This window comes from Cynocephalus volans, chromosome 2 (genome assembly GCF_027409185.1).
Source record: "Cynocephalus volans isolate mCynVol1 chromosome 2, mCynVol1.pri, whole genome shotgun sequence".
Lineage (NCBI taxonomy): Eukaryota > Metazoa > Chordata > Mammalia > Dermoptera > Cynocephalidae > Cynocephalus > Cynocephalus volans.
In genome coordinates, this window is record NC_084461.1 from 206,595,340 (window position 1) to 206,613,165 (window position 17,826).

At 43.0% G+C, this 17,826-nt stretch overlaps 2 gene segments (V, D, J or C); both read left to right on the forward strand.

The window, feature by feature from the left end:
- Positions 1-3,319: 3,319 nt before the first annotated feature.
- LOC134370777 (immunoglobulin lambda variable 6-57-like) lies at positions 3,320-14,243 on the forward strand. The segment is given in 3 exon segments: positions 3,320-3,365; positions 3,488-3,822; positions 14,088-14,243. Coding segments are annotated over 3 exon segments (537 nt in total).
- Positions 14,244-14,403: 160 nt separating this feature from the next.
- Positions 14,404-16,723, forward strand: LOC134370779 (immunoglobulin lambda variable 10-54-like). The segment is given in 3 exon segments: positions 14,404-14,449; positions 14,571-14,873; positions 16,665-16,723. Coding segments are annotated over 3 exon segments (408 nt in total).
- Positions 16,724-17,826: the final 1,103 nt, after the last annotated feature.

A 17,826-nucleotide genomic window follows, 5' to 3' on the forward strand; every position in this document is an offset into this window, starting at 1 on the left:
GCAGAGTGGTTTAGGCCCAACGTGCACTCCATGGTCTTGCTGCCCAGGGTCACCATGGGATGCTGCTCCCTGAACCATGGCTTCTTTAGCTGCTCCAGTCATTGCTAAATTAGCCCCAGATGCTGCTGGACCCCCTATTTTGAATGATACAAGCTGGAAGCCTTGGTGGTGTCCAGGTGGTGGTAAGCGTGCTGACTTGCAGAATGCCAGAGCTGTGCAAGAGTGTTCACCCTAATTTCAAAGAATATACACAAAAGCCTGGGGACCCAGGTAGAGATCTGTCACAGGAGTGGAATCACCTCAGAGAGGCTTTGCTAGAGCAATGCCAAGCAGAAATGTGGGGTTGGAGATGCAGCAGAGAACCTAACCAAGGCCATGCCTAGTGGAGCTGTGGTAGCAGGACTGCCATGGAGACCCCATACTTGTGGAGCTACCAGAGTGGAATGCCAGCCTGGGGGATCTGAAGCATGGCCAGAGACCAGGATAGCCACAGCAGAGGGTGTGCCTGAGGACTTAGGTGCGCAACCCACACACCAGTGTGCAGAGGATGCTGTACACAGAGTCAAGGGAGGTTATTCACCTGATTCAAGATTTGATGTCATCTCTGCTGGGTTTTGGACTTGTTTGGGGCCTGTCACTATTTTATTTTGGCCTATTTCTCCATTTTGGAGTGACAATTTCTGTTTTATGCCCATTCCCCTATTACATCTTGGAAGTAGAGAACTTGTTTGATTTCACAGATAAGACTTTGGACTTTTGAGGTGAAAGGAGTTAAGACATTGGGGTTGGAAAGAATGTATTTACCTGTGAGAAGAACATGAACTTTGGGGGGCCAAGGATAGAATGTTATGTGTTAATTTTTCCCCCAAATGTTCATGTGTTGGAAACTTAATCTCCATTGTAACAGTGTTAAGAAAGTGGGAAATCTAATTATGGTATTTGAAAGGTGGAATCTTTAAGGTGATTAGATTGTGAGCACCGTGTCCTATTGAATGGATTGATCCATTCATGAAGTAATGAGTTGATGGTTTAATGGGTGGTCATGGCCATGGCCTTGAGGATCTATAAGGAGAGTGGGTGAGCAGATTACCTCTCCTGCTTAATCCATTCTTACCATGTGATATTCTGTGTTGCTGTGGAGAGTCACCACTAAGAACAAACCCCCTCACTAGATGTACGCCCTGGACTCTGGACTTCCCAGCCTCTGAAACTGTAAGAATTACATTTTATTTCTTTATGAATTCCCCAGTTTCAGGTAATGTTATAAGCAACATAAAATGAACTAATACAAATACCTCAATGATATATCATCTCATGCCCATTAAAATGGCCACTATAAAAGAAACAATCTAACATATAGTAAGTGTGGGGGAGACTGTGGAGACATTGGATCCCTGTGCACTGCTGGTGGGAATATAAAATGGTGCAGCTGCTATGGAAACCAGTACAGTGGTTCCTAAAAAAATTAAAAATAGAGTTACCATATGATTCAGCAATCTCACTTCTAGGTATATATCCAAAGAATTGAAAGCATGATATTGAAGATATATTTGTATACCCATGTTTATTGCAGCATTATTCACAATAGACAACATATGGAAGCAAACTTAACGATGATCCGCAGATAAACGGATAAACAAAATATGGTGTATGCATACCACGGAGTATTATTCAGCCTTAAAAGTGAAGTAATTCCTCTCACATACTACAATGAATAAATCTTGAGGACATTAAGCTAAGTGAAATAGGCCAGATACAAAAAGACAAATAGTGTATAATTCCACTCCTATGAGGTATCCAACATCATCACATTCATGGAGACATGCACTAGAATGATGGTTGTCAGTGGCTTGGAGAGAGAGAGAAATCAAGAGTGTTATTTAATGGGTATGGAGTTTCTATTTGGCAAGATAAAAAAGTTCTGGAGGTGTATTGCACGACAACGTGAACATAATTAACACTACAGAAGGGTACACTTAAAAATGTTTAAGATGATAAATTGCATATTGTATGTTTTTAACCAAAATTTAAAATAGAGAAGCCAGGCAGAGATGAGGAGCGCTGTTGAAGCATAGGCTCCACGTGGGTGCACGGAGGACAGCGTGGGTGTGTGAATATGCATAGGAAAAAATTCTATCTGCAATTTCTCTCACCTCATGCTGAAAAGTAACACGTTCATCCTCTTGGAATGTTGGCTCCCAAATAAAGCCATAGTGGTAGTGGTACCAATGGCAGTGGCTGTGACCATGCCATCAATGGAGTTCACATATGCGTTCATGAAAGAACGTCACGGCGGTCACAGAATCTCCAAATATCATTTATTGTCAACCCGCTTCAGAATTACTAACGGTAATCATATATCGCCTTAATAAAGAGGTGCAAATTTGGTTTAAGGCTACTCAACATAAAAATAGAAGTAGTTAACATCCAACTGCAAAATGAGAAATCTGAAATTTATATTGACAATTATCTTTACACAGAGATCTTGTTGGTCACCAGCCACATGCATTCTCCCTCCAAACCGCTTTCAAATTTGGTCCTGTTGACTTTCCATTCTAATGCCTTATTTCAGACCTTTATGGAACTTAATTATTATGGGTTATGATTAAATTTCCCCTAATTCAGACCCAGGCCCACCCCTTCCTGCTTCCACAGAGTCTTTCTGTTCTCTCGGTGCCTTCTGATGATGGAATATTGTCCTGATCCCTGGGCTCCTTCCTCTGCCTGTCTGAAAGGCTGGGCCTTTTTTCAGAGGAGGGCTCACAGCCTCGCTCCATGTGGTACCTCCTGGAGAAATGCAGAGCTTTCCTCTCACCATGATATTCATCACCTGCAATAACATAAAGTGACTCAAAAAGTCTGTATCAGAGCAGTGGCCCTTGGCCCATCTGGACAGATATCATGGTTTAAATATACAGTGAGCATAGGGTGCTGTGCAGAGACCCCCAGGACACATGGCCTGAATTGTGAGGGCTGAGGGTTGGGGAGAGTGGGAGCCCTGAGCACCAGCACCTGTCCTGGGTCAACGTGTCTCTTCCACCCACCAGAGGGCGCTGTGGCCTAAGCCCCTCCTTGGTGCTGCCCAGTTTCTCAGAAACTGCCCCCAACCCTTGCAGGTGTTCCCGTGCTCTCACAGGAGTGAAAAAAACCCCAAACCAAAAAACAACTCCCCCCCAGTCTCTTTTCTCAGCCAGAGCGAGTTTGACGTTAAAGGAGGGGTTTGTGCAGCCTCCAGAAAAAGGAAGATTTGCATGGAGACCTCCCACCCTGAGGATAAGAAGGCTTGGGGAGCTCTGGCCTCACTGGGGGTTTCTCCACCATGGCCTGGGCTCCGCTCTTCCTCACCCTCTTTGCTCACTGCACAGGTGACTGCCTGCAGGGAATTCAAGGAGGGAATCAGGTTGTCAACTGGGATGATGACTTCTCCCTCCTCCCTGGGAATGAGGCCTGGCTTGTCTTCACTGATCTATGTGTCTCTCCCTTGCAGGGTCTTGGGCTGAGGTTGTGTTCACTCAGCCCCAATCTGTGTCAGGGTCTCTGGGGCAGACAGTCACCATCTCCTGCACCCGCAGCAGTGGCAGCATTGATGATAGATATGTGTACTGGTACCAGCAGCGCCCGGGCAGTGCCCCCACCACTGTGATTTATGAGGATAACCAAAGACCCTCAGGTGTTCCTGATCGGTTCTCTGGCTCCGTCGACAGCTCCTCCAATGTTGCCTCCTTGACCGTCTCTGGGCTGCAGCCTGAGGACGAGGCCGACTACTACTGTCAGTCTTATGATGGCAACAACAATCACACAGTGCACCAGAGCCATGGGGAAGTGAGACGAAAACTCCTCAGAGCGTCCCCATCGTGGGTCAGCCTCAGCCTGACTCCACCAGGGAGTTCACCAGGCAGCACTGCTCTTTTCTTTTTTTTAATTTCACTTAAAAAAAAACATTTATCCCTACTTTCTTTTTTAAAAATTTTATTTATTTATTTTTCATTTTACATATTTATGAGGCACTGTTTGTTGTTTCACTACATGCATATATTGTGTAATAATCCAATCAGAATAGTTAGCATTTCTATCACCTAAACATTTTCATTTCTTTGTGGTTATAACATTCCAGATCCTCTTTTCTGGCTGTCTTGAGATATACAATACAATGTTATTAGCTATTGTCACTCTAGAGCACCAGAACTTACTCTTCCTGTCTAACTGTGACTGTGTAACTTTGTACCAGTTTACAAATCTTTCCCTGGCTCCTCCTCCTCCCTTCCTTTCCCTGTCTCTGGTAACAACTATTCTACTCTTTATTTCTCTCTCTTTTTTCTTTGTAATTTAGTTTTCATCATTGACCCATGATAATTATATATACCTATGGAGTGCAATATGCTATTTGGGTGCTTTCTTATGATGTGCAATGATCATATCAGGGTGCTTAGTAGGTCCATCACCTCAAATATTTGTCACTTCTTTGTGTTGGGAACATTCAACATCATCTCGAATAACTACTCAAAGATACACAGTACTTTGATGTTGACTGTAGTCTCTCTATAACTGCTATTGAACACTGGATCTAATTCTTCCTATCTCTCTACAATTTTTTATCCACTGACCTCTCTGTCCTCTTCCCACTCTCCCTCCCCTTCCTAGTCTCTAATGACTACTAATCTACTCTCTACTTCTATGAGATCAAACTTTTTTAGCTTCCACATAGGAGTGACAACATGCGGTATTTCTCTTTCTGTGTCTCGCTTATTTCACTTAACATGGTTTTTTCCAAGGTCATTCATAGTGCTGTAAACAGAAGAATTTCATTGTTTTTTATGGCTGAGTAGTATTCCATTGTGTGTATATGCCACATTTTCTTTGTCCAATCATCTGTTGAAGGACATTTAGGTTGGGTATTGTGATAAATATGGAGCCATGATAAACATATTGACTTCCATTCCTTTGGATATATCTTTTCTGTCTCCTGAATGAATGCTGAAGTTTGAATTTTCTGTTCAAGAGTCCTTTTATTTTTTCTCCCGATTATGAATTTCTTCTCTCATGTCTTGATGGATGATCTTCTAATCCCTTTGCAGTGACTTCATGGAGAAGATTTAGTTCAAAACAGAGTTTATGAACCTTGGCACCATTGACAATGTGGGATAGATTATTTCTTGTGGTGGTGGCTGTTCTGTGCATTGTAGGATGTTTAGAAGCATCCTTGGTCCCCACACGTCAGATGCCAGTAGCAACCTACTCTTCAGGTCGTGACAAAGAAAATCTCTAGACATTGCCAAATGTTTCCCCCCTTGGGGCAGTATCACCTGAGTTTGAAAAGTACTGGGTTAAAAGACCATGTTGTTATCTAAAGAAAGCCTTTGACTTTGAATCCTGTTTATGCCATTAAGCTGGAGGTAAGGCTGGAAGTATTCACTCTCTGTGCTCCTGCTTTCTCATCTGTTGGACAAAACAGTTGCACAGAACTCAAATGATTGTTTTGATGGATGAATAATATTCCAAGCACCAGAGGTCAGAGAACCTGTTAATCAATCACACAGAATCTCCTCCCCACCAAAGTGTCAAGTACAGTTTTTGGCCAGACTAAGTATGTAATGAAATTTTTAATCCTCATACAAGTTCATGAAACTATAATACAACCATCACCATTTATTCTGTCGGGGAGTATTTTTAAAGCATAGGATACTAAGATGAAGAAATATGTGACAATGTCCTAAACTCTTGGAGTCTACATTTTATGATGGATATGAGACAAGTCAGAGCAGATGCATAACTGTGTGGACAATATTGCACTTTTTTCACCAGTGTCTGGGATCACATTTTGGCTCTGCCTCTATTTGCATGTCCTTTACCACCAGTGAACACTATAGTCTCCACCAATGACATGTAGATATTTATATTTAAGTCTAAGTTTATTAAAATTAAAGAAAATTAAAAGTTTTATCTTTCAGTCTTGCTAGTTGAATTTCAACTGCTCAATGGCCATGTCTGCCTAGTGGCCACCAAATTTGACAAACTAGATATAACATTTCCATCACAGCAAAAAATTGTCCACTAGACAATTCACATAGCATTTTCTTAACTCTTTCGTCACCTGTAAAGTAAGATGTCTAAAACTCTAAAGAATTTTCATACTTTCCACAATCTCCTCAGCCCTCTCTGTGGGAGTATTATATTGAACCACTGCACCTCACTGACCTCAGATATGGTTACATGATTAGCTTAGGCCAACGAAATGAGGAGAAGTGAAAAGTGTAATTTCTGAGCACCAGATGCAAGACTAGCTTAGCCAAGTTATCTTCTTTCTCTACTGTGAGATCAGCAGTTTACCCAGTGGGATTTTCTCTGCTAGCCTGAATTCTGTAATGAAGATAAAATAAGTAAGAGGCACAGCCGATTGGTGTTGGAAATGGTGTATAATGAGAAGCAAACTTTTGTTTTTGTATGCTACTGGGATATTGGTGTGATTCGTTACTGCAACCTATCCTGAGCACTATAGGAATTAAAATAGCAAATTGGGGTCGGTTGGGGGCAGCAGTATCAAAAATAATGAAATATAGAGAATCGGCTTTTGTGACTGACAGTGGGCATTGATAAAACTGTTTATGATGGTTGCAAAAACAGTTTTCCATTTTATTTATTGGCATATATTTCATTAGATGTTACCTGCAAAACACATAAGAGGAAAAACAATTCTATTAAGCCAGTGGCTGTAGGATTAGAGTTGGAATACTGATTGCAAGCACAGGTTAATTCTCACTGTTTGAATTTTACAACACACCTCTAAGAGATGAGCTTAGAAAGTATTTTTTTGCTTGTTTCACAAATAGAAGAAAAATACAAGAATGAGAATCATAAAACATGGAAAAAAAAAAGGAATCATAGAGAATTGCAGAATTGCAAAAGCAAATTTTTCTCAATCCCAAACGCTTAAAGACAAATTTAAAGATGCTTGAGTTAAACATTTCCCTTTCCAAAGGATGACACGTGGATGTGCCTGAGTCCAGCAGGGCAGCTCCTCACAAACACAGAGAGTCCATTAGTGCAAGTAATATTGAGCTAAGGCCAGTGCCTGGCACACAAACATCTCAAACAGTATGTGTGGAATCACATTAAAAAGATGAAATAGCAGAGGCCAAGGACCAGGAGGAGACTGAAGTTTTACATGTGGTCAGCAGGGGGCCCTGTGGGACAGTTTTTAGAACCCCATAAACTTCGCAGGTGGAGAAGTCCCCAAAGGATTTCAAGTCTTTGTGGGGTGGACCGAGGGAAGTGGACCCTGTGCTCACTGATGGGCACTCAGCAGCTGTGTCCTGTGGGTGTTGCACCAGCAACTGCTTCCTCTCAGGTCCTGCCCATCAGGAAATTCACTCTCCACAGGCCCCCAGTCCTTTTATTAGGACACATTGTGGTGGCAAAACATGCCCATGAGCAGCTGTTCCTCTGTGAGGCAATGGGGAGGGAATAGAACATGAGGCCATTGGGGAGGGAATAAGGCCTGGGGCTGCCCAGCCCTGCTGTGAGGATCAGGAGAACTGTGTCCACCAGGGCCTGGATGCCTCTCCTCCTCGTGCTCCCCTCTCACTGCACAGGTAGGCTCTGTTCTCAGACACCGGGGTCAGCTTCTCCATCAGAGCCCACCCCCCTGGCTCAGACTCCCAGCAGGCTAACCCTGGTATCTGCTCCAACACCCACAAGTGTCTGTGTCTGTAGGTTCCCTCTCCCAGCCTGGCTGACTCAACCACCCTCCTTCTCTGCACCTGTAGGAGCATCTGTGAGTCTCTCCTGCACCCTGAGCAGTGCTTCCATGTGGGTGACTTCTAGACATGCTTATCCCTGGAGAAGCGGGGGAGCCCCCCCTTGTACCCTCTACAGTACCACTCTGATTTTAATAAGCACCAGGGTTCTGGGGTCCCCAGCTGCTTCTCTGAATACAAAATGCCTCGGCCAGTGCAGGGCTTTGGCTCATCTCTGGGCTGGAGCCTGAGGACAAGGCCGATTACTACTGTGGGATCTGGCACAGTGGTGCATCTCATAGTGACACAGATGGGGGAGTGGGACAAAAACCGCACACGTGGTGGTCTATGACTCTTACTTTGTTGATGTTGAAATTCATCTACACTACATTTATTAAAACAAAACAAAACAAAACAGAAACTCCACTCAGGAAAACTCTCCCAATTTTTCACCAAATAACTGCAAGGACTAAAAAAAAAAAAAAAAAAAAAAAAATTGCTCGAACCAACAGAATTCCACCATTGGCAGAATCTGAGAGGAATTTTCTGCTGGTAACCTATCTCTGAAGGTCAGTTTTGTCCAGAGGACAGCTTACAATGAAGAACTGTGTCCAGTAAACATGCGAGCAGGCCTGTAGTCCTCACCCCAGGATCTCCTTGTGCATCAGATCAGCTTAGTCAGCCCTAAGGAGGACTCCTCGCCCTCCCTGTAGAGTCCACTGCAGGTTGTGTCTCCTAAACATCTTTCAAACCCATCCTGAAATCCAACAGCAGTGGCAGTCAGCACCAGGCCCTGTCCTTATACAAGGAAAAGTGACACTAAGAATGCAAATTCAGTTGTGAAGATGGGCATGGAAGGAAATAAAAACACAAGAACTTTTGGGTGTGGGAGCTGAAAATTTTGACATCCTTTAGTTTACATAGCCAAGAAGAGTCCAGGGAGTACGAGGACCTTATTTCTCAATTCTGATGCCCACTCTAGATAGAAGTTCTGCACATCTGTTAAAGCTTATAGGACAATAAGCTTGCATCCCTATACAGCTGGAATGATACCTTCCTTCCTGTTACCAAAATTCGATGATGCATGTTATTTAATGAAATTTATGATCAAAATATGACACGTAGAGCTGGCCCGTGGCTCACTTGGGAGAGTGTGGTGCTGACAACACCAAGTCAAGGGTTAAGATCCCCTTACCGGTCATCTTTAAAAAAAAAAAAAAAACCACATAAGGGAGAAAACCACAGTTTACATCTGTGGTAAAATCAACTATATATTACAATTAATCATTATGGAAATGTTTGGTGACTTGGTGACCTAAGTGCTTACGTTTTGTTCAGTGAAGTGAAGAAAAGCCTTTAAACAGAAGGTCATTATTCATATTGAATTCATTTCTCACCCTGGTTTTGAATATATAAGAGGGATAATCTTACTATCACACAGAAAGTATGTTTTCAAAATATAGATCTCTGTAGCACTTGACTGTTGTTAAAGAATTTTCTTAACATGGTTTTGTTGTGAAGTTTATATTCTTGTTGAAACAGGTACCATACTCATCCACAAACTTCATGCATTATCTTATACCCGAATCATGCACCTTACCTAACATACTTTACCTGCTTTCATGACACTGCCATTTTCTCAGTCGAAGAAATTGGAAACCTTCGAGTATTATGTGCTCTTCTTTTCCAGTTGCGCTGCACATCTAGTTGGTCACCAGAGATGGAGATTAAAATTCTATGCATTCTTCAGATTTTTCCTTTTTTTCTCTGTAGATGTCACTACACTGTCCCTTCTTGTGTGACAAGTAGCCTAAGTCCATTCTCTGTTCCATGAAATATCTAACATAGTAGATTAAAAATTCCACTTCTTTTCTTTCCTCTCCTTTTTTTCTACTAAAAAGTCAAGATATTCTCAAATCCGTAGAGGATAGAATGTCTAGTCCTCAGTGTGGTATCTGCCCCCCGTCATTGTATCCATCATCTTATCCACAACTCGCCAGCCCTGGGTGCTGCCCTACACCTCCCAGCCCCCATCCGCTCCTTCAATTTATATCAAATATATACACACACATATATAATATATATATACTTATATATTATATATATATTATATACATATAATATGTCATGTGACATATAAATAATGTCCTCCTAAGTCACCCAGTTTGTGACAATTCATCACAGTAACAATGGAAATGAATACAGATTTCTTTTACTTAGAAGAGGGGTGCTACTGTACCAAATACCTAAATATGCGGAAGTAATTTTGGAATTAGGTACAAGGTAGAGGCTGGAAGAATTTTGAGGAGCATGATAGAAAAAGACTAGATTGAATTAAACACAACATTAGTAGAAATATGTATGTTAAGATGCTGCTGGAGAGGCCTCAGAAGGAATTGAGAAACATGTTTTGGAGAAAGGATGTAACAGAGGAAAGGGGATCCCTGTTGCATGAGGCAGAAAGATTGGCTGAATTGTGTCCTACACTTGCGTGAAGAGCAGACCTTGTAAAGGATGAACTGAATATTCACCTAAGGAGATTTTTCAAAGTGTTGAAGGTGTGGCCCAGTTTCTTCTTATTGTTTATAGTGAAATATGTAATGAATCAGATAAATTGAAGGCAGAATTCTTTAGCAAAAGAGCAAGGTCTTGATTTTTGGGGAAATTATCAAAACATTCTGTGTCCATGCTGACAATTACTTGCTTTTTCCCTCTATCCCTGGGGGACCCTGGAGGTAACATCGTCAACTGCTCCTCGTCTGCCTCCTTCCTGGGCTGGGCTGGGGTCCAGGCCTCCACCATGAGGGTTGGATTAGTTGGAGGGTCCTGTCTTCTGTAAGGATCCAGGTGTCCACTTTTCACACAGTTATTTCCTGAGCACAAACGCATGATCCTCGCTCCCCTGTATCATACAGAGTGGGAAAAGCCAGAACAAACACTCCTTAGCTCCACAATTTGCAGGGAAGGCCCCTAACCTCTAAGATCCTCACTTCACTCTTCCTCCTGCAAGGGTCACAGGTGTCCTCCCCACTAGTGGTGAAGTTCAAATGGTGCATCGGATGTGGCATCTGTGGCAAGAGCTGTCGGGTTTCTGGTGTTCACCCAGGGCTGCATCTTCCAGCAGATGAGGCTCAGTGCTAGATCACTGTGCAGCATTAGGAAATCAACAAGAGGGAAATGACCTAGGAAGCTCCCACAGAAAGATTCACATGCATAACTTCCATCACCAAAGAAATTAACCCGCCAAGCAACAGGATTCCTTTAGATCATTTTTCTTTCCGAGTAAGAAGTAACTCTTGGGATGATTTACTGCATGTTACCAAATGACTAGGACAGGGGGGATGAAATGTGCACAAGACAAAGAAATGATTGGGTTTTGCAAGGATGAATATGCTGATTGCCCTGAATGGATCATCACACATTGTATACATAGATTGAGATATAACTCTGTATCCTATAAATATGTACAATTAATATGTTTCGATAAAAAATAATTACTGTCAGGACAAAGAAATGATGAATGTTTAAAATAATGGAAAAAAAGTCAGTGGTTTCCAGGGTTTTTTGGGATGAGGGAAGGAGGGAGGGATAAATAGGTGGAGCACAGAGGATTTTCAGCGCAGGAAACGATTCTGTGTGATACTGTGACGGTGACATTATGCATTTTTCAAAACCCATAGAGCTGTGCAATATGGAGAGGGAAGCCTAATGTAAAATTACGTTAATAACCATATATCAATACTGATTCATAATTGTAACAAATGTAGCACACTACTGTAACATGTCAATAATAGGATAAACTGTATATGTTGGTAAGGGAGGGTATGGGAATAAACTGTACTTTCTGCTCAATTTCTCTGTAAAATTAGAGCTGCGATAAATATAAAAAATATATATTAAAAAGTTACTGTTGGGCATCACACTGTCTTCTTTCTCTGGGCCTGGGTTTTGACACTCTAACCTCCGACCTCATCCTGTGGGCAGGGTGGAGGTTGAAGACCCAACATCTCTACCTCCTGAAGCCTTTGCTTCTCCAGGCTCTGCAGTTTCAGCCTCTCCAGTTCCTGCAGCTGTGCACTCAGATACTCTCACCCCAGGCCCAGGGACAGAGGGAAGGGGAAGGAGGTGGGAATCTGGATGTGAGGAGGCCTCAGAGACATGACAGTTCCTGGACACTGACCCGACTGGGACAAAGCGATGAAATAAATTTTGTGCCCTCCAGAAGAAGAGAAAGCTTTCCTGCCTTCTCCAGGAGATGTATATAGAAGAGTTGGTTTTAAAACTGTTTTTGCATATGTATGGGTCTGTGGTGGACAGACCTTTCCATCTCCTGTGTCCCTATCTCCCTGCAACAGCCAGAATGGCCTTCTGTCTGTTAGCAGTCCTACTGCTGGCATATTCCAGAGGTTCCTTAAATAATTGTTTAATGAATGAATGAATGAATGCTAAAAACCCTATGAAGCAAACCTTCCTATTTTCATACCTTAACTACAGGAAGAGAAAATGAAGTCCCTGCAGCCCTAATAGTTCCCTGAATTTCACCATTGTATTTCCACCATGTTCTATAAATCAAGAAAAACAAAACCAGACTCATTACCAGTTATATTCCTTCTCAAATGTTTTCGTTGCCTTAGTTTCTGAACTTTGGCACTAGTTGACTTTTGGGCCAGAGAGCTCTTTGATGTAGGGGGCTGTCATGTGTATTAAAGCGTGATTAGCAGCATCCCTGTCTTCTATCTCTAGATATCAGTGGCACCCCTCTGCCCCAAGTGTGACATGAGGTGGATACATGTCTCCAGACATTGTCACATGTATCCACCCCATTGCCCACTTCCTGGATCAAAGACACGGCATTAGTGCCAACCAGACATCACCACAAAGAGAGAATCTTTGTGCAATTAAGAGGATCATGTACTCTTCTTTTATGCCACTACCATCTAATTGCCTGCTAATCCTGTGGGTTCAAACTCCAAAACCTCTCTCAGACTCATCTCTCCCTCTGTCTCTCAACAGCCAGATGACAAAGTACCGCTATATATAATTCAAATGAAAAGTTCAAATAGAGAAGACAAATAACTAAGAAACCCAAGAGAAATGGGCAAAAATGCAAATAAACTATTCATAGCAGGCAAAATGTAAGTGGATAAAAGTTACACGAACATAGGTGAATTGCACCAAAGGCAAAAAGAAGGGAATGGAATCTCCCAGGTGAAGCTGTGGAGAGAGCCCCGCATGTCTGCGTGGAGGGAGCTGCCCAGGCAGAGCCACCAGCAAAGGAAAAGGGCTTCAGGTGGGAGTGAGACGGGAGGAGGTGAGGGGCAGCAACAGGCCCACGGCTGGAACCACGGGAGAGTGTTGAGAAGGTCAGAGAGCGCTGAGGGTGAGATATGGATCAAGGAGCTGGCACAGGCAGGAGAAGAGGCAAAAAATGTAGGTTCTTGTGGACCTTTTGAGAACTATGGACTTACTTCTGAGGGATGCATGAAGTCCTGGAGGATGTTAGAGGAGTGATTTTGTAAAGAAAAACAATGAAAATAAAGCACCAGGGAGGATGTGAAGAATCATAATCTGTTGCTTACGGAGGGGCACGTGTAAGTCAGTCCAGTCAGTCAGGAAGGATGTCCCTCAGCACTCCGAGAATATTAAGTGTGTGTGCAGCACGTCCACTCTTACACAAGGCACGAGGAAACGTCCACGGGGAAGTCCATCCTGGTGGTTAAATACCGGCGTCAACTTAAGTGCCCAACACAAGGGGAACTAAAACTTCAGTGTAGTAGGTGTAGAGCTACCAGTTGTAAGTAGTGAGAAACTTTCACATAGCATATAGCAACATGGATAAAATAGAAGTATAATTATGAGTTAGAAAGTAAAACAAACAAAAAACAAGCAAAAACCTACACAAAGTTTAAAAAAAAAAAAAGAAGCAGAATGAGACCTAAAAGAAAAAACACATATTTAATTTAAAAACAGAAACACTTATATCTTTGAGAATATCCAATGGAAGTTAGCCTGGAACTACATTATTTACACTGGAGAGGGTGCTTCAAGAGTAGGTGGAGACATGATTTGAAATGATCATAATGGTAAACAATAAAATGAAATAATGAAATGAAATAAAATAAAATAAAATAAAAAAGGGCCTTTCAGTGGCTGATGATGGGAGTGCTAAGAAATTAAGTGTAATTAAACTGTGCATGTGGGTTCCATGAAAAACTGACAGAGAAAATACACTCAGGAAATCCTGTGGCCTCTAACTGAAATGCCCAGGTGTGTCAAAGAGACAGGTAGGGTTTTGGGTCTGAGGACAGTGTGGGGCAGTGTGGGACAATCCTGAGACTGACCTTCCTCCCCCAGCTGGAAATTCACTCAGGGCCTCCAGGTTCAGCTATCAGTGTGTCTATTGGACTGTGTTTGTGCAACTACGCTGACCTCCCAGTAGTAGCCAGGGATCATCATGGGCCAGGCCACCTCCACCTACTGGATCAGCTCATCTCCTCCTCCCTCTTCTGACCTGTGAGCAGCCAGGGCAGGGAGAGCCAGGAAGAGACAGATAGCAAAGTCTTATTTGAATGCGGCGACTCCTCCCCCAAGGTTTGGGGAGATATAAGGAGACTTAGGGGAGCCCAGACTTCAAATCAGAACTTTAAGAAGCAGAGTCAGAGTCTGCACCATGACCTGGGCTCCTCTCCTCCTCACCCTCCTTGTTCACTACACAGGTGAGTGTAGAACTTACCTGGGAGGTGGGAGATCCTCACCCAGCTCTGCTTTATGTCCCCCACTTTAGTCCAGTGTGCTCTGGTGGTCCTGATCTCACAGTCCTCTCTGCCTCCCTCACAGTGTCTGTGGCCCAGGCAGGGCTGACTCAGCTGCCCTCAGTGTCCAAGGCCTTGGGACAGATGGTCACACTGACCTGTACTGGGAACAGCAACAATGTTGGCAACCAAGGAGCAGCTTGGCTTCAGCAGCACCCAGGCCATGTCCCCAAACTCCTGATGCATAGGAATAACAACCGGCCCTCTGGGATCTCAGAGAGGTTTTCTGGCTCCAGGTCAGGGAGCACGGCCTCCCTGACTATCTCTGGGCTGCAGCCTGAGGACGAGGCTGACTATTACTGCATAGCATGGGACAGCAGCCTAAATGCTTGCACGGTGCTTCAGGCCAGTGGGGAAGTGAGACAGAAACCCATGAGCTCCCCAGCCTCACCCAGCACATGGGGACCTCATGGAGCACTGCTTAAACTGGACCCACAGAAAGTCAAGGGCTGAATTCCAAGTGACAGGTGTGTACACTTTAGGAATATTAAAATAATAAAATGAGTTAAAATGGCTGAACCTGCAAAGTTATTAACAAGTGTATGAATATATAAGCAAGATCATTGTGAATCTATTTGCAGCAACTTAGATATGTACATACACATGCATTAATATTAGTTAAAAGGAATGCGTGGTTTAACTAAGGGAGGATACGTTTTTCCATATTTTTCTTTTCTATTCCATTTGGAGATGCTGGATTCACATGCTCAGACGGTCCACTTCTCTGACCTGAGTGGCCATGTACTAAGGTCTCCGGAAACCAGCTTCCCTTCCTTTTTTGGCCCTGGTACATGCCTTGACCTCTGATTACAATAGCCTCTTCCCCTTCTCTGTCACAGAGATCACGTGACTCACTCTATGGGTCGAAACTTATGCATCATACTTTGTTGAGGTTTCTGTTGCCCAACTTCCCTGCATACCTCCAACTTGCAGACAGGACAATTTCCCCACAGGTGTTTTTTTCCCCCCGGCACTCTTTAACTGTTCCTTTACATGCCACAGCCAGTGTCTGGAAACAGCAGGCAAAGTTGGAGCTTCTGGGATACAGTTGACAGACACTGACATTTTAAAAAAATGATGGTTTTCCATTGAGATAAAACTCCAACTGTGTGAGCATCACTATTCTGATGGTGGACCTATAAAGGACACTTCTCACTGTTTTGTCTTAGATAGCGACACCAGGAAACACTACTGTACAGAAAGGACTCTGCTCCATGTGCCTAGGTCATCACAGTGACTGGAGGAGGTGGGTTCTGTTGCCAGCAGGTGGCACTCTGTGGTGTCCTAAGAGAACAGGTGCGTGCCGGACAGCTGGTAAACCACTGAGCTGACTCTAGGGGAGTTGGACTAACGGTGTCCTCATTGATGTGTGACTTTCCTCCACCTGTGATGAGCCCCATCATACCATGAGCTTTTGGGTCTGCCTCTCTCACTCAAATTGTTCAGATGTGGATCATTTCCTCCTTATTCTCTATAGAATTTCCCCAAATCTGTTCTATGAAGGGCTGGTAGATAGTGAGGACCCAGACTATATGTAGAAGGATTAAGTTTGCTCCTTGGAGAGCCTGACTGGGGGATGACACCTTGCTTGTGGGTATAATCCCCATAAGGAGCTTCTGGAGACAGAGCTCCGAGGCATTTCCACCATGCCCCGGATTCTTTCTCCTTCAGTCCTTTATAAAGGGGGGCATTTGCCAGGGATTTAAGGGAAGACGTCCCTGAGATAACAAAAGTCCACCTTTCTTCTTTGGTTTGCAAGGAACAGGTGTGCTGTGAAACCAAGCTCACAACTCTCTGTCTCAGTTTATTTGTCACTAAGCCAGAAGGTCACCATCTTTTGTAATGGAAGCTTCAGAGATGTGGGTAATTTTGATGCAGTCTGGAACCCACAGTTCCCATTCTAAAGTCCTATGAATGTGATGATTGCTGTATCCTGGGCTGCAACTTGAGCAGGAGACTATTATTCTGGACCTGAATAACAGTCTTGGAGCTTTCTTTGTGCTCTTGGCCCCAGGGCATGTGGGCTAAGACCTCTTTCTGCTTCCCTTTCCCAGTTCTTTTCACCTTTTGTCTGTATTTTTCAATGCTTTGGAAAAAATTATGAAACAAGCCAACTGGAGCCATCTGATCTTTGAAGGTGAGTTAGAAGGTTCCCAGGAAACTATTTTGACCTCATGACTTTCTGTGGAATTGTTCCATACTAACAGTCTCTGTTATTTTCCTAAACAAAGTGGTCTGTTTAAACATTTTGTATTTTTAAGGAATGCATGGATTTATCTGATTTTTAAAATAGAGGTTATCTCATGGTTATTTTTATTTTTAATTTTCAATTATTTATACATATTTAGAATTATCTATCATCATTAAATAAGTTAGTAAGTGGTTCTTTTATTCTGTCATTTAAAAAAAGATTTTGAGAGTGGCAGCCCTGCCCCTCCTAGGACCTGGAGGGGAGTGCCAGCCAGCCCCGCCCCACACCCTGACCCATTCCACACCAAAGTGAGCCCAGCAGCAGTGGTGGATCTGCATGGCTAGAGGTGGTCCCTCCACCCTCCTTGGACCTTGAGGGGAACAACTGCCCCTGGGATCTGACCCGCCGAGGTATGCCCAGCAGAACTGTGCAACAGTGGGGGCTCATTGTATGACCACAGATTCTGGAACAGGACCCAAGGTGATTTAACATAACCAACACCACACCTACTGTCAAGCAAAGACAATTCACCACCACAGTAGCAACCAGGGCTACTCCACAGCCAAACTCAGTGTAATAGAAGAAGCAAAGCTTCTATCAAATGACCAAAATGTCAACAAAAAAATACTAGAAGTACAAACAAACAAGAAGAAATGACACCAACAAAAGAATACAGTAGTGCTCCAAAGTCAGACTCCATGGAACAGGGAATCCTTGAAATGTCTGAAAAAGAATTTCAAGCAATGATCTTAAGAAAACTTGAAGAAATAAAGGAAGACTCAATTATAGAACACAATGAAACAAGAAAAAATATCCAGAATATGAAAGAGAAAATCTACAAAGAGATTAATACCTTAAAAAAGAGTGTAGCAGAACATACAGAAATGAAAGATTCACTCAGTGAAATAAAAAACACAACTGAGAGCTTGAGCAGCAGGGTAGAGCAAGCAGAAGAATTTCAGAGCTTGAAGATGGTCTTTTTGAAGTAACTCAGGCAGACAAAAAAAAAAAAAAAGGAAAAAAGAATTAAAAATAATGACAAAAATATAAGAGAGACAGCAGACAACCTCAAGCACGCTAACATCTGAAT